General features: G+C 43.7%; 1 protein-coding gene across 1 annotated transcript in view; it reads left to right on the forward strand.

The window, feature by feature from the left end:
• LOC111970368 (peroxisome proliferator-activated receptor delta) overlaps positions 1-15686 on the forward strand; it is a 53921-nt gene that overhangs the window by 24576 nt on the left and 13659 nt on the right. Inside the window, exons 2-5 of the mRNA XM_023997061.2 lie at positions 3635-4112; positions 14369-14520; positions 14708-14846; positions 14982-15202. Coding sequence (XP_023852829.1) covers positions 3701-4112; positions 14369-14520; positions 14708-14846; positions 14982-15202 — 924 coding nt within the window. The 5' untranslated portion in view covers positions 3635-3700. The remainder of the gene's footprint in view (positions 1-3634; positions 4113-14368; positions 14521-14707; positions 14847-14981; positions 15203-15686) is intronic.

Genomic DNA, 15686 nt, shown 5'->3' on the forward strand with positions numbered 1-15686 from the left:
GATGCTGCTTGGTTTCCTCAAGCATGGTGGTGGCTGCATCATGTTATGGGTATGCTAGTCATCGCCATGGACTAGTGTAAATAAAAAACAGAATGAAGTTAAGTACAGGCAAAATCCTAGAGGAAACCTGGTTCAGTCTGCTTTCCAACCGACACTCGGAGACAAATGCACCTTTCAGCAAGACAATGACTTAAAACACAAGAACGAATATTACCAAGATGACATTGAATGTTTCTGAGTGGCCGAGTTACAGTTTTGACTTAAATTGGCTTGATAATCTATGGCAAGACTTTAAAATGGCTGTCTATCAATGATCAACAACCAACTTGATAAAGCTTGAAGAGAGAACTTTTTTTTTKGTATTCTATCATGTATTGACTCAGGGGTGTGAATAATTACATAAATAAGATTTCTGTTTTAATTTTCAATTTAGCAAACATTTCGAAAAACATGTTTTCACTTTGTCGTTTTGTGGGAAAGGTCATACCTACAGTTGAAGTCGGAAGTTTACATACACCTTAGCCAAATAGATTTAAACTCAGTTTTTCACAATTCCTGACATTTAATCCTAGTAAAAATTCCCTTTCTTAGGTCAGTTAGGATCACCACTTTATTTTAAGAATGTCAAATGTCAGAATAATAGTAGAGTGATTTATTTCAGCTTTTATTTCTTTCATCACATTCCCAGTGGGTCAGAAGTTTACATACACTCAATTAGTATTTGGTAGCATTGCCTTTAAATTGTTTAACTTGGGTCAAATGTTTTGGGTAGCCTTCCACAAGCTTCCCACAATAAGTTGGGTGAATATTGGCCCATTCCCCCTGACAGAGCTGGTGTAACTAAATCAGGGTTGTAGGCCTCCTTGCTCGCACTCGCTTTTTCAGTTCTGCCCAGAAATGTTCTATAGGATTGAGGTCAGGGCTTTGTGATGGCCACTCCAATACCTTGACTTTGTTGTTCTTAAGCCATTTTGCCACAACTTTGGAAGTATGCTTGGGGTCATTGTCCATTTGGAAGACCCATTTGCGACTAAGCTTTAACTTCCTGACTGATGTCTTGAGATGTTGCTTCAATATATCCACATAATATATCCCTCATGATGCCATCCATTTTGTGAAGTGCATCAGTCCCTCCTGCAGCAAAGCACCCCCACAACATGAAACTGCCACCCCCGTGCTTCACAGTTGGGATGGTGTTCTTCGGCTTGCAAGCCTCCCCCTTTTCCCTCCAAACATAACGATGGTCATTATGGCCAAATAGTTATATTTTTGTTTCATCAGACAAGAGGTCCCCATGTGCAGTTGCGAACCCGTCTCAGAACGCGTCTCCTTCCTGAGCGGTATGATTGCTGCGTGGTCCCATGGTGTTTATACTTGCGTACTATTGTTTGTACAGATGAACGTGGTACCTTCAGGCGTTTGGAAATTGCTCCCAAGGATGAATCAGACTTGTGGAGGTCTACAATTGTTTTTCTGAGGTCTTGGCTGATTTMTTTTGATTTTCCCATGATGTCAAGCAAAGAGGCACTGAGTTTGAAGGTAGGCCTTGAAATACATCCACAGGTACACCTCCAATTGACTCAAATTATGTCAATTAGCCTATCAGAAGCTTCTAAAGCCATGACTTCATTGTCTGGAATTTTCCGAAGCTGTTTAAAAGCACAGTCAACTTAGTGTATGTAAACTTCTGACCCACTGGAATTGTGATACAGTGAATTATAAGTAAAATCTGCCTGTAAACAATTGTTGGAAAAATTACTTGTGTCATGCACAAAGTAGATGTCCTAACCCACTTGCCAAAACTATAGTTTGTTAACAAGAAATTTGTGGAGTGGTTGAAAAACAAGTTTTAATGACTCCAACCTAAGTGTATGTAAACTTCCGACTTCAACTGTAGTCAGTCGCACAACTGAATGCATTCAACTGAAATGTCTACACCGTTTAACCGAACCCCTCAATCAGAGCGGTGCGGGGGGCTGCCTTAATCGACATCCACATCATCAGCGACAGGGGAGCAGTTGTTGTTGTTGGGGGTTAGGGATTCAAACCAGCAACCTTTCGCTTACTGGCCCAGCGCTTTTAACTGCTTTTAACTGCTGCATTCAGGCTGTAATGCAACAAAATGTGTCAAGGGGTACGAATACTTTCTGAAGGCACGATCTCCTAATAATATTGCCAGTTTGATGACTTGTGATTGGATGACAACAAGCTACACGCGCCACTCATGGAAAGCAAGAGCACCAGCTGCATAAATTATAAAACATTTCTCTCTCTGCAGGAAGCGCAATGTAGACCATCTGCATTGTGAATTCACGTGGAATTTTATGAATTTTTCTTATTTTAACTTAACGGCTTTAAACTGTATAACTGATCAATGCAGGTTATTTAATGGTAAACAAAAACAAATCCTATGAAATGACGTCAACACATATTGGAGGAGTTACTGGCTAGGTAACAGTGGCTATCTTAACTAACGAACTAGCTACATCGGTCGCGGCGCGCATGACCAGAATGGCACATCGATGAACCGCGAAAGGCACATCCCATTTCTGTTAGAAAATTGAGAAAGAGGAGGAGTTGGACTGTTTTGTGCCCAAAATCAACCTTTTAAGAACAATTTTCCATTTGTCACATTCCTAGTCTATGGTATTGTCTCTTCCCTCTTTTAAACTCACCAGACAAAGTCTTGGTGATCCCCCATGAAATCAGCCCAATAGCCTGTTCATATGAACCCTATTTCCACTTGACAAACGCACACACACACTCACTCACCCACATGAACAGCGACCCAAGGCCAGTGGGGGAAAGTCCATGGCTGTTCAGCAGGAAGTACGGAATGTGGGAAAAGGTCAGTGGTGCTAGCTGATCCGCAGAGTCTCCCTACACACACACACAAACAGAGAGTGTCTTCAGCTCAGGGCTCTCCGTCCCAACAAGTGCCTGTAGAAAAACACCAGCCTTGCCTGCCCCAGGACCCACATGTGCTGGGGCTTGGAGGCTAGCCCACTCACTGTGTGTGCTGTATGTGTTTCTCTCTGAACAACAAGGCCTACACATTGATGGGTTAGCTTATTCTTTCTCTCGCTACTCTTTTTATCTCCCCCTTTTTCTATCTTCTCTCTGTTAGTGATTAGCTGAGAGAGAATTTCAGTGATTTAGAGTAATTTAGAGTCTTAACAGCTGGCTCTCCTCAGCAACAAACTAACTCCAGGCCTGAATCAAAAACCTCTAACCTGGCCCATATGCTATGTTTCTGTGGGGGAGGCTGTTTCTGTCTCTCTGGGTTGGAGGTGTGCTGGTTAAGGCTTCCTCATCTGCAGAGGGATCTGGTGAATGAGACCAGATCAAAGTGTCTGTTATTACAAGTGTTTCCAGAAGAGACGGTACCGGTTACACTGTTCCATGTTCAAGCCTTTCATTGTCTCTCAATGTGTTGTTTTAACTGGGGAGAGGTGTTTCATGGATCTGATTGGATGTCTAACTTTGTAAAAGGCATTTCGATTGAACAGTCACTGTATTCTGTGATAGCAGCTCTGATTGGCTGCAACCCTATCCTCATGACACACCACCGATTGGGAATAAATAATTCCTCTGTAACAGATCTGTATTAACTGGCTGTTCCCCTCCTCCCCAGCAGGGYGGCGATGGTGTTGCCATGACCGAGGGCGGCTGAGAGTCAGGGGAGAAGCTACGCAGCACCATGGAGGGCACCAGGGCCGCCGTCTTAGCACCGGTCAAAAGCAAAGCCCCTCGACGGGATCGGAAGCGGCGTGTCGGGGCTTTGGTAAGGAAAGGGGGAGTCTGCCGGAACGGGACCACCTCCCCCCCTGGGGAGTGCACATCGGACGGAGCGAGGGGGCTTGAGTCCTCCTTGGAGGTGCTAAAACCATCCCTGCTGTCGAAGGGGCTGGGAGAGAGAGTGGGGGAGAAGGAGGGGGTGCGAGGAGCAGAGGTGTCACCTGAGAGGGAGGAGGGCTTTGGCTCCTGGGACATGAAGTCTCATGACGAAGAGGTTGTGCAGCAGGAGCAAGAGGATCAGCAGGAGAAGGGGAGTAGTAACAACCACAGCACCTCCAATACGGACAGCCCTGCCCTCTCCAGTAGCTGCACAGGTGAGACACACACACACACACACAAGACCTGGGTTCAAATACTATTTCAAGTATCAATTACTTTCACATACATTTCATGGTAAGTATTCAGATATTTATTATTTGAATATTGGCATGTATTTGAAAATACTCATACAATTAAATACACTCCCATCCCCATGGTATTTGAAATAAGTATTTGAAAATACTTTCAAATAGTAGGCTATTTATAGGGAATTATTTGAAAATACTTTCAAATACTTCCAATTAGGGCTGTGACGGTCCTGCAATTTTGTATACGGTTATTGGCCAACCACATGACCACAGTCACCGTTATAATCGTTGGAATGTTTTTTTATAATATTTTTTTTTTAGATTCACAGTTTCCTATCTCTGCTCCTGACTGCATGTGCTGCTGCTACTGCTGCTACTGCTGCTGCTGCTGCTGCTGCTGCTGCTGCTGCTGCTGCTGCTGCTGCTGCTGCTGCTGCAGGGAGGGGAGGTGTTGTCCAGGCTTGTTTGCTACAACACCTTGCTTGTTTCAGCGAGGAGCAACAAAGTGTCATCATATTCTAAAGAGTCCATGTTACTGCGGGAACAGACTCAAGCGTGCAAATGCCAGGTCGTTCCATCTTCAGTTAGCTGGTCGTTCCACACAACAACAAACGGTTTTGATGTTTTTGGTGTGTTTTATACGGTATTTAAACAGTATTTGTGCCAGCCCTACTTCCAATAGAAGTAGTTGATTCAGGCCACATTATTTGAAAATACTCAAATAGACAGAAAAAATATCAAATACACATGTATTTGAACCCAGTTGTTGATGATTAGTGAAATGTGGCCCACCTTGTGGGCTACATCTGTTTTGATCGTGGTTGTTCCTATAGCATAAACACAGCATCACCTTTTACGCTATTTATTCTCACAAAGGAAAGTCCCTGTGATGTTTACCTTTAGACATAGCGCCTATAACCCAGTCCCCTCGTTGACTTGAGAGAACTCTGTGTTCCAATCAAGAACTGTGTGCTGATCTATAATTTAAACTTCTAAATTATGTTCTGACATAAAACTCAGTGTGTTGATCTAGAACTGTGTTTTTTGGGGGGGGGTTCTACATATATTTATTACGTTTTTACACTCGGTGTGTTAATCTAGAACTCGGTGTGCTGATGATCTAGAACTCTGTTCTGACTGTACAGTAGGCTTTTATCTCTGTATTTACACTCACCAAGATAAAAGTAATCCTCAGTAGCCTGGCATAATTTTCAAGCTAAATGTGAAGGCATTTAATACATACTCAGATTTGTATAATTAAAAACATTTGAAGTGAGGAAATTTTCCCATGGAGGACAAAAGCTACAGTGTGACCAGTCACGGGCCGATGTGACCATGCCTGGAAAGAGAGGGTTTTATGTGATTGTTACTTTACAACAATTAACTCTCCACTGGGGTCATTGTGGTGAGAAAAGTCATAATGAAATCCTCAGACGGTGCAAAGACTGCAACAATTTCTTATCACATACCCCCCCCTGCCCACTGTTAAACCTGGTGTCCTTTGACACTGATCCCCAGATATAATCGCTTGAACAGGGTAAACAAATCAAACTTAATTAAAAGTTCTTTCTAAAAAAAAATTCAATACACTTTACAAAACTCTCCCTTACAACGTCGATATAGCGTACCTTGTAGGGCTGACCCCAATTATTCGACTGGTCGATACGCTGTTGGTCGACCAAGATTTTTAAAAAAATTAGCAGTAGAGTGTGTGTGTGTGTGTGTGTTTTATTTTTAGAGCACACGAGACACCGGTCTTATTCACGCCCATCTCAGTGAACTAGTCCATTGCGGAGGCCGAGACTAATCGATTGCAGAGGCCGCAGAGATGGCACAGTCCAAGAAGAAGGGGAGTGTGGATGCACAATGCACGTCTCTCTCTCGATTGCGTACTCTCCAGCCAATTTGCAGTGGTGTATAGTACTTAATTAAAAATACTTTAAAGTACTTTACGATTTATATTTGACAACTTTTACTTCTACTTCACTATATTCCTAAAGAAAATAATGTAATTTTTACTCAATATGTTTTCCCTGACACCCAAAAGTAGTGGTGCCAGGACAGGAAAATGGTCCAATTTACACACTTATCAAGAGAACATCCCTGGTCATCCCTACTGCCTCTGATCTGGCAGACTTACTAAACACAAATGCTTTGTTTGTAAATTATGTCTGAGTGTWGGAGTGTGCCCCTGGCTATCTGTCAAATAAAAAAAGAAAAGTACAATTGTTCTGTCTGGTTTGCTTAATGTAAGGAATTTGAAATTATTAATACTTTTACTTACATTTTCGCAATTCCATTTACTTTTGATACTTAACTTAATTTTAAGTATATTTAAAACCAAATACTTTTCGACTTTTACTCAAGTAGTATTTTACTGGGTGACTTTCACTTTTACTTGAGTCATTTTCTATTAAGGTATCTTTACTTTTACTCAAGTATGACAATTGAGTACTTTTTCCACCACTGCCAATTTGTGCACATTCGTTGTTCCATAACGTCTTTGTGTGAATTGTTTGTTTGGTTGTTAGTGTCTATCTATTCCCCATTACATACACTACATGGCCAGAACTATGTGGACACGCCTTCAAATGAGTGGATTCGGCTATTTCAGCCACACTCGTTGCTAGACCTGCCCTGGACAACTGTAAGTGCTGTTATTGTGAAGTGGAAACGTCTAGGAGCAACAACGGCTCAGCTGTGAAGTGGTAGGACACACAAGCTCACAGAACGGGACCGGTGAGTGCTGAAGCACGTAGCACGTAAAAAATTGTCTGTCCTCGGTTGCAACACTCACTATGAGTTCCAAACTGCGTCAGGAAGCAACGTCTGCACAATAACTGTTTGCCGGGAGCTTCATGAAATGGGTTTCCATGGCCGAGCAGGCGCACACAAACCTAAGATCACCATGCACAATGCCAAGTGTCAGCTAAAGTGGTGTAAAGCTTGCCGCTATTGGACTCTGGAGCAGTGGAAATGCATTCTTTGGAGTGATAAATCGCATTTTTCCATCTGGCAGTCTGACAGAAGAATCTGGGTTTCAAATCAAACATTATTTGTCACTTGCGCCGAATACAACGTGTAGATATTACTGTGAATTTCTTACTTACAAACCCTTAACCAACAGTGCAGTTCAAGAAAGAGATAAGAAAATATTTACCTAAACTAAAAAAATAACACTAACGAGGCTATATACAGGGGGTACCGGTACTGAGTCAATGTGTGTGGGTACAGGTTAGTCGAGCTCTTCTATACATGTAGGTAGGGGTGAAGTGACTATGCATAGATAATAACCAGTGAGTAGCAGCAGTGTACAATACAAATGGAGGGGAGGGGGTGTCAATGTAAATAGTCCGGTGGCCATTTGATTAATGGTTCAGCAGTCTTATGGCTAGGGGGTAGAAGTTGTTAAGGAGCCTTTTGGTCCTAGACTTGGCGCTCTGATACCGCTTGCCGTGCAGTATCAGAAAAAACAGTATGACTTGGGTGACTGGAGTCTTTGACAATTTTTTGTGCTTTCCTCTGACACCGCCTAGTATATAGTTCCTGAATGGCAGGAAGCTTGGCCACAGTGATGTACTGGGCTGTACGCATTACCCTCTGTAGCGCCTTACGGTGAGATRCCGAGCAGTTACCAGTCCAGGCGGTGATGCAACCGGTCAGGATGCTCTTGCTGGTGCAGCTGTATACCTTTTTGAGGATCTGGGGACCCATGCTAAACCTTTTCAGTCTCCTGAGGGGGAAAAGGTGTTGTCGTACCCTCTTCACGACTGTCTTGGTGTGTTTGGACCATGATAGTTTGTTGGTGATGTGGACACCAAGGAACTTGATACTCTCGACCCGCTCCACTACAGCCCCGTCGATGTGAATGGGGGCCTGTTCGGCCCGGCTTTTTCCTGTAGTCCACGATCCGCTCCTTTGTCTTGCTCACATTGAGGGAGAGGTTGTTGTCCTGGCACTACACTGCCAGGTCTTTGACCTCCTCCCTAAAGGCTGTCTCATCGTTGTCGGTAATCAGGCCTACCACTATTGTGTCGTCAGCAAACTTAATGATGGTGTTGGAGTTGTGTTTGGCCACGCAGTCGTGGGTGAACAGGGGGAGTACAGGAGGGGACTAAGTACACACCCCTGAGGGGCCCCAGTGTTGAGGATCAGCATGGCAGACGTGTTTTTGCCTACCGTTACCACCTGGGGGCGGCCCGTCAGTCCAGGATCCAGTTGCAGAGGGAGGTGTTTATTCCCAGGATCCTTAGCATAGTGATGAACTTTGTGGGCACTATGGTGTTGAATTCTGAGCTGTAGTCAATGAACAGCATTCTCACATAGGTGTTCCATTTGTCCAGGTGGGAAAGGGCAGTGTGGAGTGTGATTGATATTGCGTCATCTGTGGATCTGTTGGGGCGGTATGCGAATTGGAGTGGGTCTAGGGTGTCCGGGTGGATGCTGGTGATGTGAGTCATAACCAGCCTTTCAAAGCGCTTCATGGCTACCGAAGTGAGTGCTACGGGGTGGTAATCATTTAGGCAGGTTACCTTCGCTTCCTTGGGCACTGGGACTATGTTGGTCTGCTTGAAACATGTAGGTATTACGGACTTGGTCAGGGAGAGGTTGAAAATGTMAGTGAAGACTGTTAGGGTTCTTTTCCTCGTTTCCTTATCAATCAGTTACTCATTGGTGAAATTAGCATTATGACAATATTTTTAATTAAATCATTCAAAAACCTTTTAATGCAATTGTAGACAGAAGTTGACAAACAGGAACATATCATGAATGTTGCTGAGTAAGTTCTGCATCAAACAAAAGGTCTCAAGTTGTTTTATTAAATCAAATTCCCGCCTTAGTGATGTCACTGACTACGTCATTACCTTTTTACTCCTGAGACCAAAATCCAGCATCCATAGCTATACAAACATAGAGTTTCAGTGTTTATCTAAAAGCTAGGCAATAAATGTCCCCTCCCCAAAGTAGATTTATTGTGGAATGTCTGASTAGTCTCTTATCTCCCACACTCCCCTGCAGAGTTCTCTGTCACACATTATAAGAGAGAGAGAGAGAGAAAAAGCAAACAACTGTGGAACAATTCTAAAACTATATAATGAATATATATATATTGTTAATCTGTAGTCTAGGACCCTATAAATGTAAGGAGGGAGGGGTCTTATAACCCCTCCCCTACTATTAATAAAACCTAAGCATAATCAATTATTCTAATTCATCAAACATTTTGGTACAACCCTTTTCATGACCCCTAGGTGAACCCGACAAGACCCTTGCCAGTTGGTCCGCGCATGCTTTGAGTACACTTCCTGGTAATCCATCTGGCCCTGCAGCTTTGTGAATGTTGACCTGTTTAAAGGTCTTGCTCACATCGGCTACCGAGAGCGTTATCACACAGTCATCCAGAACAGCTGGTGCTCTCATGCATGCTTCAGTGTTGCTTGCCTCGAAGCGAGCATAAAAGGCATTTAGCTCGTCTGGTAGGCTCGCGTCACTGGGCAGGCAGATGCCAGGAAAACGATACCCGCCCCAGTACATAGTGCCAACTAAAAGTTTGTTGGAGGATGAATAATGGCCTGGGGCTGTTTTTCATTGTTCGGGCTAGGCCCCTTAGTTACAGTGAAGGGAAACCTTAACACCTTAACAGCATACAACAACATTCTAGATGATTCTGTACTTCCGACTTTGGGGCAACAGTTTGAGGAAGGCCCTTTCCTATTTCAGCATGACAATGCCCTCGTTCAAAGCGAGGTCCATACAGAAATGGTTTGTTGAGATCAGTGTGGAAGACCTTGACTGTCCTGCTCAGAGCCCTGACCCGCAGCAATGTTCCAACATCTAGTAGAAAGCCTTCCCGCAAGAGTGGAGGCTGTTATAGCAGCAAAGCGGGGACCAACTCCATATTAATAACCGTGATTTTGGAATTAGATGTTCTATGAGCAGGTGTCCACATACAATCGATTGGTCGAACGAACAGAGGACTTTCGGTCGACCAAGATTTCTTTAGTCAGTGACAGCCCTAGTACCTTGTAAACAAATGGTCGGCAATTAGCCTTAACTTAATTTTGCAGGCCTAGATCTCATCCACAAATGGCTTTAGAGAATGGTTAGCCCTGTGTCCTTGAGAGGCCCATTGACTTCTCCTCCAGATACAGACACCCTTTGATATGGAGCACTGCCTCTCTGTTTGTTTGTTCTCACGTCACCCCGCTCCTCCGCTCTCTCCACTGGCTTCCAGTTGAAGCTCGCATCCGCTACAAGACCATGGTGCTTGCCTACGGAGCTGTGAGGGGAACGGCACCTCCGTACCTTCAGGCTCTGATCAGGCCCTACACCCAAACAAGGGCACTGCGTTCATCCACCTCTGGCCTGCTCGCCTCCCTACCTCTGAGGAAGTACAGTTCCCGCTCAGCCCAGTCAAAACTGTTCGCTGCTCTGGCACCCCAATGGTGGAACAAACTCCCTCACGACGCCAGGTCAGCGGAGTCAATCACCACCTTCCGGAGACACCTGAAACCCCACCTCTTTAAGGAATACCTAGGATAGGATAAAGTAATCCTCCTAACCCCCCCCCTCCCCCTTAAAAGAGTTAGATGCACTATTGTAAAGTGGTTGTTCCACTGGATATCATAAGGTGAATGCACCAATTTGTAAGTCGCTCTGGATAAGAGCGTCTGCTAAATGACTTAAATGTAATGTAAATGTTTGTGTTTTACGGACGAGAGATCGTTATCTCCAGTCCACTTAAACACACACATAGTTACACCGCCATTCATGCGTGCATACTCACACACGCATGCACACCCTCACCAACTTACACACACCCTCAGTACATGGAGCAGTTCAATGTGTCTCGGTAAAGCGTTTACACCAACCAGTCAGACCAAACAGCTACTGTACCAAGAGGACACTGCTCTCACGGTTTCCTCCACCAGTGGCTCCTGAGACATCCTCCACCAGTGGCTCCTGAGACATCCTCCATGGTGTTCTATTAAAATCAATAGGAGACATTTTATGAGGTAGTGCAACAGAACTAGGTGGAGGTCTGGGAGTAATGGAATGAGAAACCTTGTTCTCTACAGGGCCATGTAGACATTCTCTCCTTTATTCTCCCGTATAGGACTCTTCTCTATTTCCTACAATCTGGTCGTATTTGGCCTCCTCTCCAAGCTCTGCCAACCTAAATGTTCCAGTCTGGTCAGTCGAGCTGTGTGTGTTTGTCTTGGCAGGTGGGAGATGGCACCTTCTCAAAGGAACTAATGTTGTTAGGATGCGGTCTGTACGACGGTCAGGTCAGTTGAGGTCTCTGAAGTTTTTTTCTTTTTCGTAAAAACATTGAGAATGAGTCAGACTACACTACACTCTATTAGGGTTTCAAGTAAACAGTATCGCTGCAGACAAGCAACATCTAGTGTTTCCCTCGAAACGACTACACTCTTGTCACGCAACTTTGCCACTGAAACGTATTAATAACACCACTCTTCTCAGGCGCTGGACAACAGGCAGTTTAAGTACTGAAGGTAAAAATACTGGAGATGGWAAACATCTCTATCTACTCAGTGTTTGATAGTTTACCCCAAGGAGGCACATTAAGGTGGCAATGAGGTGCTTCATGTTTAAGCAGAGTTTACGTTATACCAATAGAAAAGCAAGTTCACTGAATTCCTCGTCATTAAAACCTAGTGTTGGACTGATACGCGTGCTTCTACACCTGCATTGCTTGCTGTTTGGGGTTTTAGGCTGGGTTTCTGTACAGCACTTTGTGACATCAGCTGAGAAGGGCTTTATAAATAGATTTGATTGATTGATGCACACTATGGCACTTTCTCAATGAATCTTTGCTAACATCTCCTCGCCTCCTTCTCAGCCATATAGGAGAAGACTCAAGGTCTCTCCCCACTGACCCTATTCTCCAATGTTTTTTGAGAAGGAGGCAAGGAAATAAGATGCAAGGAATGGAGGAAAGATTAATTGGGAAATAGTCTCTTAGAGAGAGGAAAGTGGTCATGGATGAGGCATTGAGAACCCCCTCGGTTCTCTGTCAGTCTGTTCTCATTCTGGGGGAGTTACTTCTCCTCAGGCGCCTCGGCTTCCTCCCACACAGCGGAGCTCAGACCCTCTTCCTTCTCGCTCTCTGTGTGGCTCTCCGCTGCCCGGCCTGCCCCTGCTCTGCTGGGTTTCCCATGTTTTCATCCTGGCCTAGCCTAGCAATGTAGCCCTGCCGTCAGGTTAAACCTAGAATTAAATGGATAGATTAGAACACCCGTAACGTGGTCCTAAATTTTCAAGTGGAACATTGCATTGAAGTGGATTGTTCCTTCTACTCCATTCTGTTTCTATGGTGTGTAGCAGAGTGGATAGAACAGAAGGCTCTTGGTTACAAATTCTGAAATGGAATGTTGCCTTATAACGTAATGTCCCTCCTTGCTATTCTAGTTTTAAACAGGGTGTTGGAGAAATCCCCCTAGCAACAGAACGGATAGAACAGAACACATGGTTGGAACATAATGTGTGGAGTGGAACACACATGGTTCTAAGTTCTGGAATGGAATGTCACTTTAATCCGATTGTCCCTCTTAGCCGGTGTTATTCTATGGTGTCTCCTACCCCTGGCATTTCTAGCATAGCTCATGGGCTCCACTGGGAGAACCCTTTGGCAGGCAGTGGCAGAGATTACACCTCAGGAAGGGAGCAGGCTGGAACTCACCAGCACTGGGCAGATCCTTGACACATACACATTTACACAGTGGTGGAAAAAGTACTCAATTGTCATACTTGAGTAAAAGTTAAAATACATTTTCTATTAAGGTGAGTCACCCAGTAAAATACCAGAGTAAAAGTCTAAGTATTTTGTTTTAAATATACTTAAGTATCAAAAGTAGCCAGGGCCACACCAACACTGACATTATTTACAAGCAAAGCATTTGTTTAGTTAGTCCGCCAGATCAGAGGAAGTAGGAATGACCAGGTTTGTTCTCTTGATAAGTGTGTGTGAATTTGACCATTGTGGGTGTCAAGGAAAATGTTTGGAGTAAAAAGTACATTATTTTCTTTAGGAATGTCATGAAATAAAAGTAGTCAAATATAAATGGTAAAGTACTAATACCTCCAAAAACGATTTAAGTAGTACTTTAAAGTAGTTTTACTTAAGCACTTTACACCACTGCATTTACACATATAGAAACATGCACATAAACATGCGTGCAAGTGCACTCACGCCAAACTCCCATTGCACATAACAGTGGTGGGAAAAGTACCCAATTGTCATACTTGAGTAAAAGTAAAGATACCTTAATAGAAAATGACTCTAGTAAAAGTGACTGTCACCCAGTAAAATACTACTTGAGTAAAAGCATAAAAGTATTTGGTTTTAAATACAGTTACGTATCAAAAGTAAATGTAATTGCTGAAATATACTTAACAATCAAAAGTAAAAGTATATAATATTTTTAAATTCATTATATAAAGCTAACAAGACGGCACCATTTTCTTGTTTTTTATTTATTTTTATTTACGGATAGCCAGAGGCATGCGCCAACACTCAGACATAATTTACAAACTAATCATTTGTGTTTAGTGAGTCTGCCAGATCAGAGGCAGTAGGGATGACCAGGGATGTTCTCTTGATAAGTGTGTAAATTAGAAAAAAAATCTGTCCTGCTAAGCATCCAAAATGTAACGAGTACTTTTGGGTGTCAGGGAAAATGTATGGAGTAAAAAGTACATTATTTTAGTGAAGTAAAAATATCAATAGTTAGTACAGATACCCCAAAAAACGACTGAAATAGTACTTTAAGGTATTTTTACTTAAGTACTTTAATCACTGCACATATACATAACATTGTTCAGGTAGTGTTGGTAAATGTACATATAGCCCAGTGATACACGCAAAGCCATAAATATACTGTCCAGACTGGTGCCACCAACATTAACTTTAACATTTTTAGTCTGACTCGTGTCATCCTTATCTCACTTCCATCTCTTTACAGTCACTCCAGTATTACAGAGAAATGCTTTCATATTACACACATTTCCATGTGGATTGCTAACTATATGAGTAATTGAACTGTTCAGTAATCCCAAATATAATACAAGTACATTTATATGACGAGGAGATGTTCCTTGTCTGGTAATGTGATCAGGAGAAACTCCTGTCCCTAGTTAAAGTCAGTCAGGGATTCAGAGCCCTAGAATAACAGAACCTTCCCTTATCTATCTTTCTCTAGATCTGTCCCAGACGTCGTCTCCATCGCTGTCGGACCAACTCCTCCTGGGTCGAGAGGATGGGACGGGGGCCGGGATCAATGTGGAATGTCGTATCTGTGGAGACAAGGCCTCAGGGTTCCACTATGGAGTACACGCCTGTGAGGGTTGCAAGGTGAGGAAGCAGTGATTGAAGGGATGGGAAGATCCCAGGAGGCTCCCAGAATGTGTTACGTAAAATCTATTGGAGCAGCTCTTTGCATAATTTATAAACTGTAAAGTCTACTGCTCTATATATCTAATAAAACCTTTCTCACTGTTTTTGCTTTCTTCCCCCCCTCTACTGACTCGGTTTCTCTCAGGGGTTTTTCCGGCGGACCATCCGTATGAAGCTGGACTATGAGCGCTGTGAGCGCAGCTGTAAGATCCAGAAGAAGAGCAGAAACAAGTGCCAGTACTGCCGCTTCCAGAAGTGCCTGCTGCTGGGCATGTCCCATGACGGTGAGACACAACCACCTTCCTCCTATTCTCACATGTTTACTGGAGAAAGTTGGGGATGTACCCCATCAGTGAGTACTTGTGAGTATCCCCAATTTATGGATGCAGACTAAAATGAGTTTTCCTGCTTGTTCCCAGCGATCCGGTATGGCCGCATGCCGGAGGCAGAGAAGAGGAAGCTGGTGGCGGGCCTCCTGGCGGGAGAGAAAGTCCCGACCACCAACCCTAATGGCTCAGATCTCAAATCCCTGGCCAAGCGAGTCAACAACGCCTATCTGAAGAACCTCAACATGACCAAGAAGAAGGCTCGCAGCATCCTCACCGGAAAGACCAGCTCCAGCCCAGTAGCGTATCCATATGTAAATGAAATATACTGAACAAAAATATAAACGCAACATGCAACAATTTGTAACAGTTTGAATGAGTTACAGTTCATGGAAATCAGTCAATTGAAGTCAATTCATTAGGCCCTAATCTATGGGTTTCACATGAGTGGGCCTGGGAGGGCATAGGCCCAACCACTGGGGAGCCAGGCCCAGCCAATCAGAATAGGTTTTTCCCCACAAAAGGGCAGATACTTTTCAGTTTCATCAGCTGTCTGGGTGGCTGATMCCAGACGAAGAAGCCAGATGTGGAGGTCCTGGGCCATGTGGTAACACATGGTCTGCGGTTGTGAGGCTGGTTGGTCGTACTGCCAAATTCTCTAAAATGACGTTGGAGGTGGCTTATGGTAGTAGAGAAATAAAAATGTAATTATCTGGCAACAGTCCAGGTGGACATTCMTGCAGTCAGCATTGCCGATTGCACTCTCCCTCAAAACTGGAGACATTTGTGGTATTGTGT

This window comes from Salvelinus sp. IW2-2015, linkage group LG11 (assembly GCF_002910315.2).
Source record: "Salvelinus sp. IW2-2015 linkage group LG11, ASM291031v2, whole genome shotgun sequence".
Lineage (NCBI taxonomy): Eukaryota > Metazoa > Chordata > Actinopteri > Salmoniformes > Salmonidae > Salvelinus > Salvelinus sp. IW2-2015.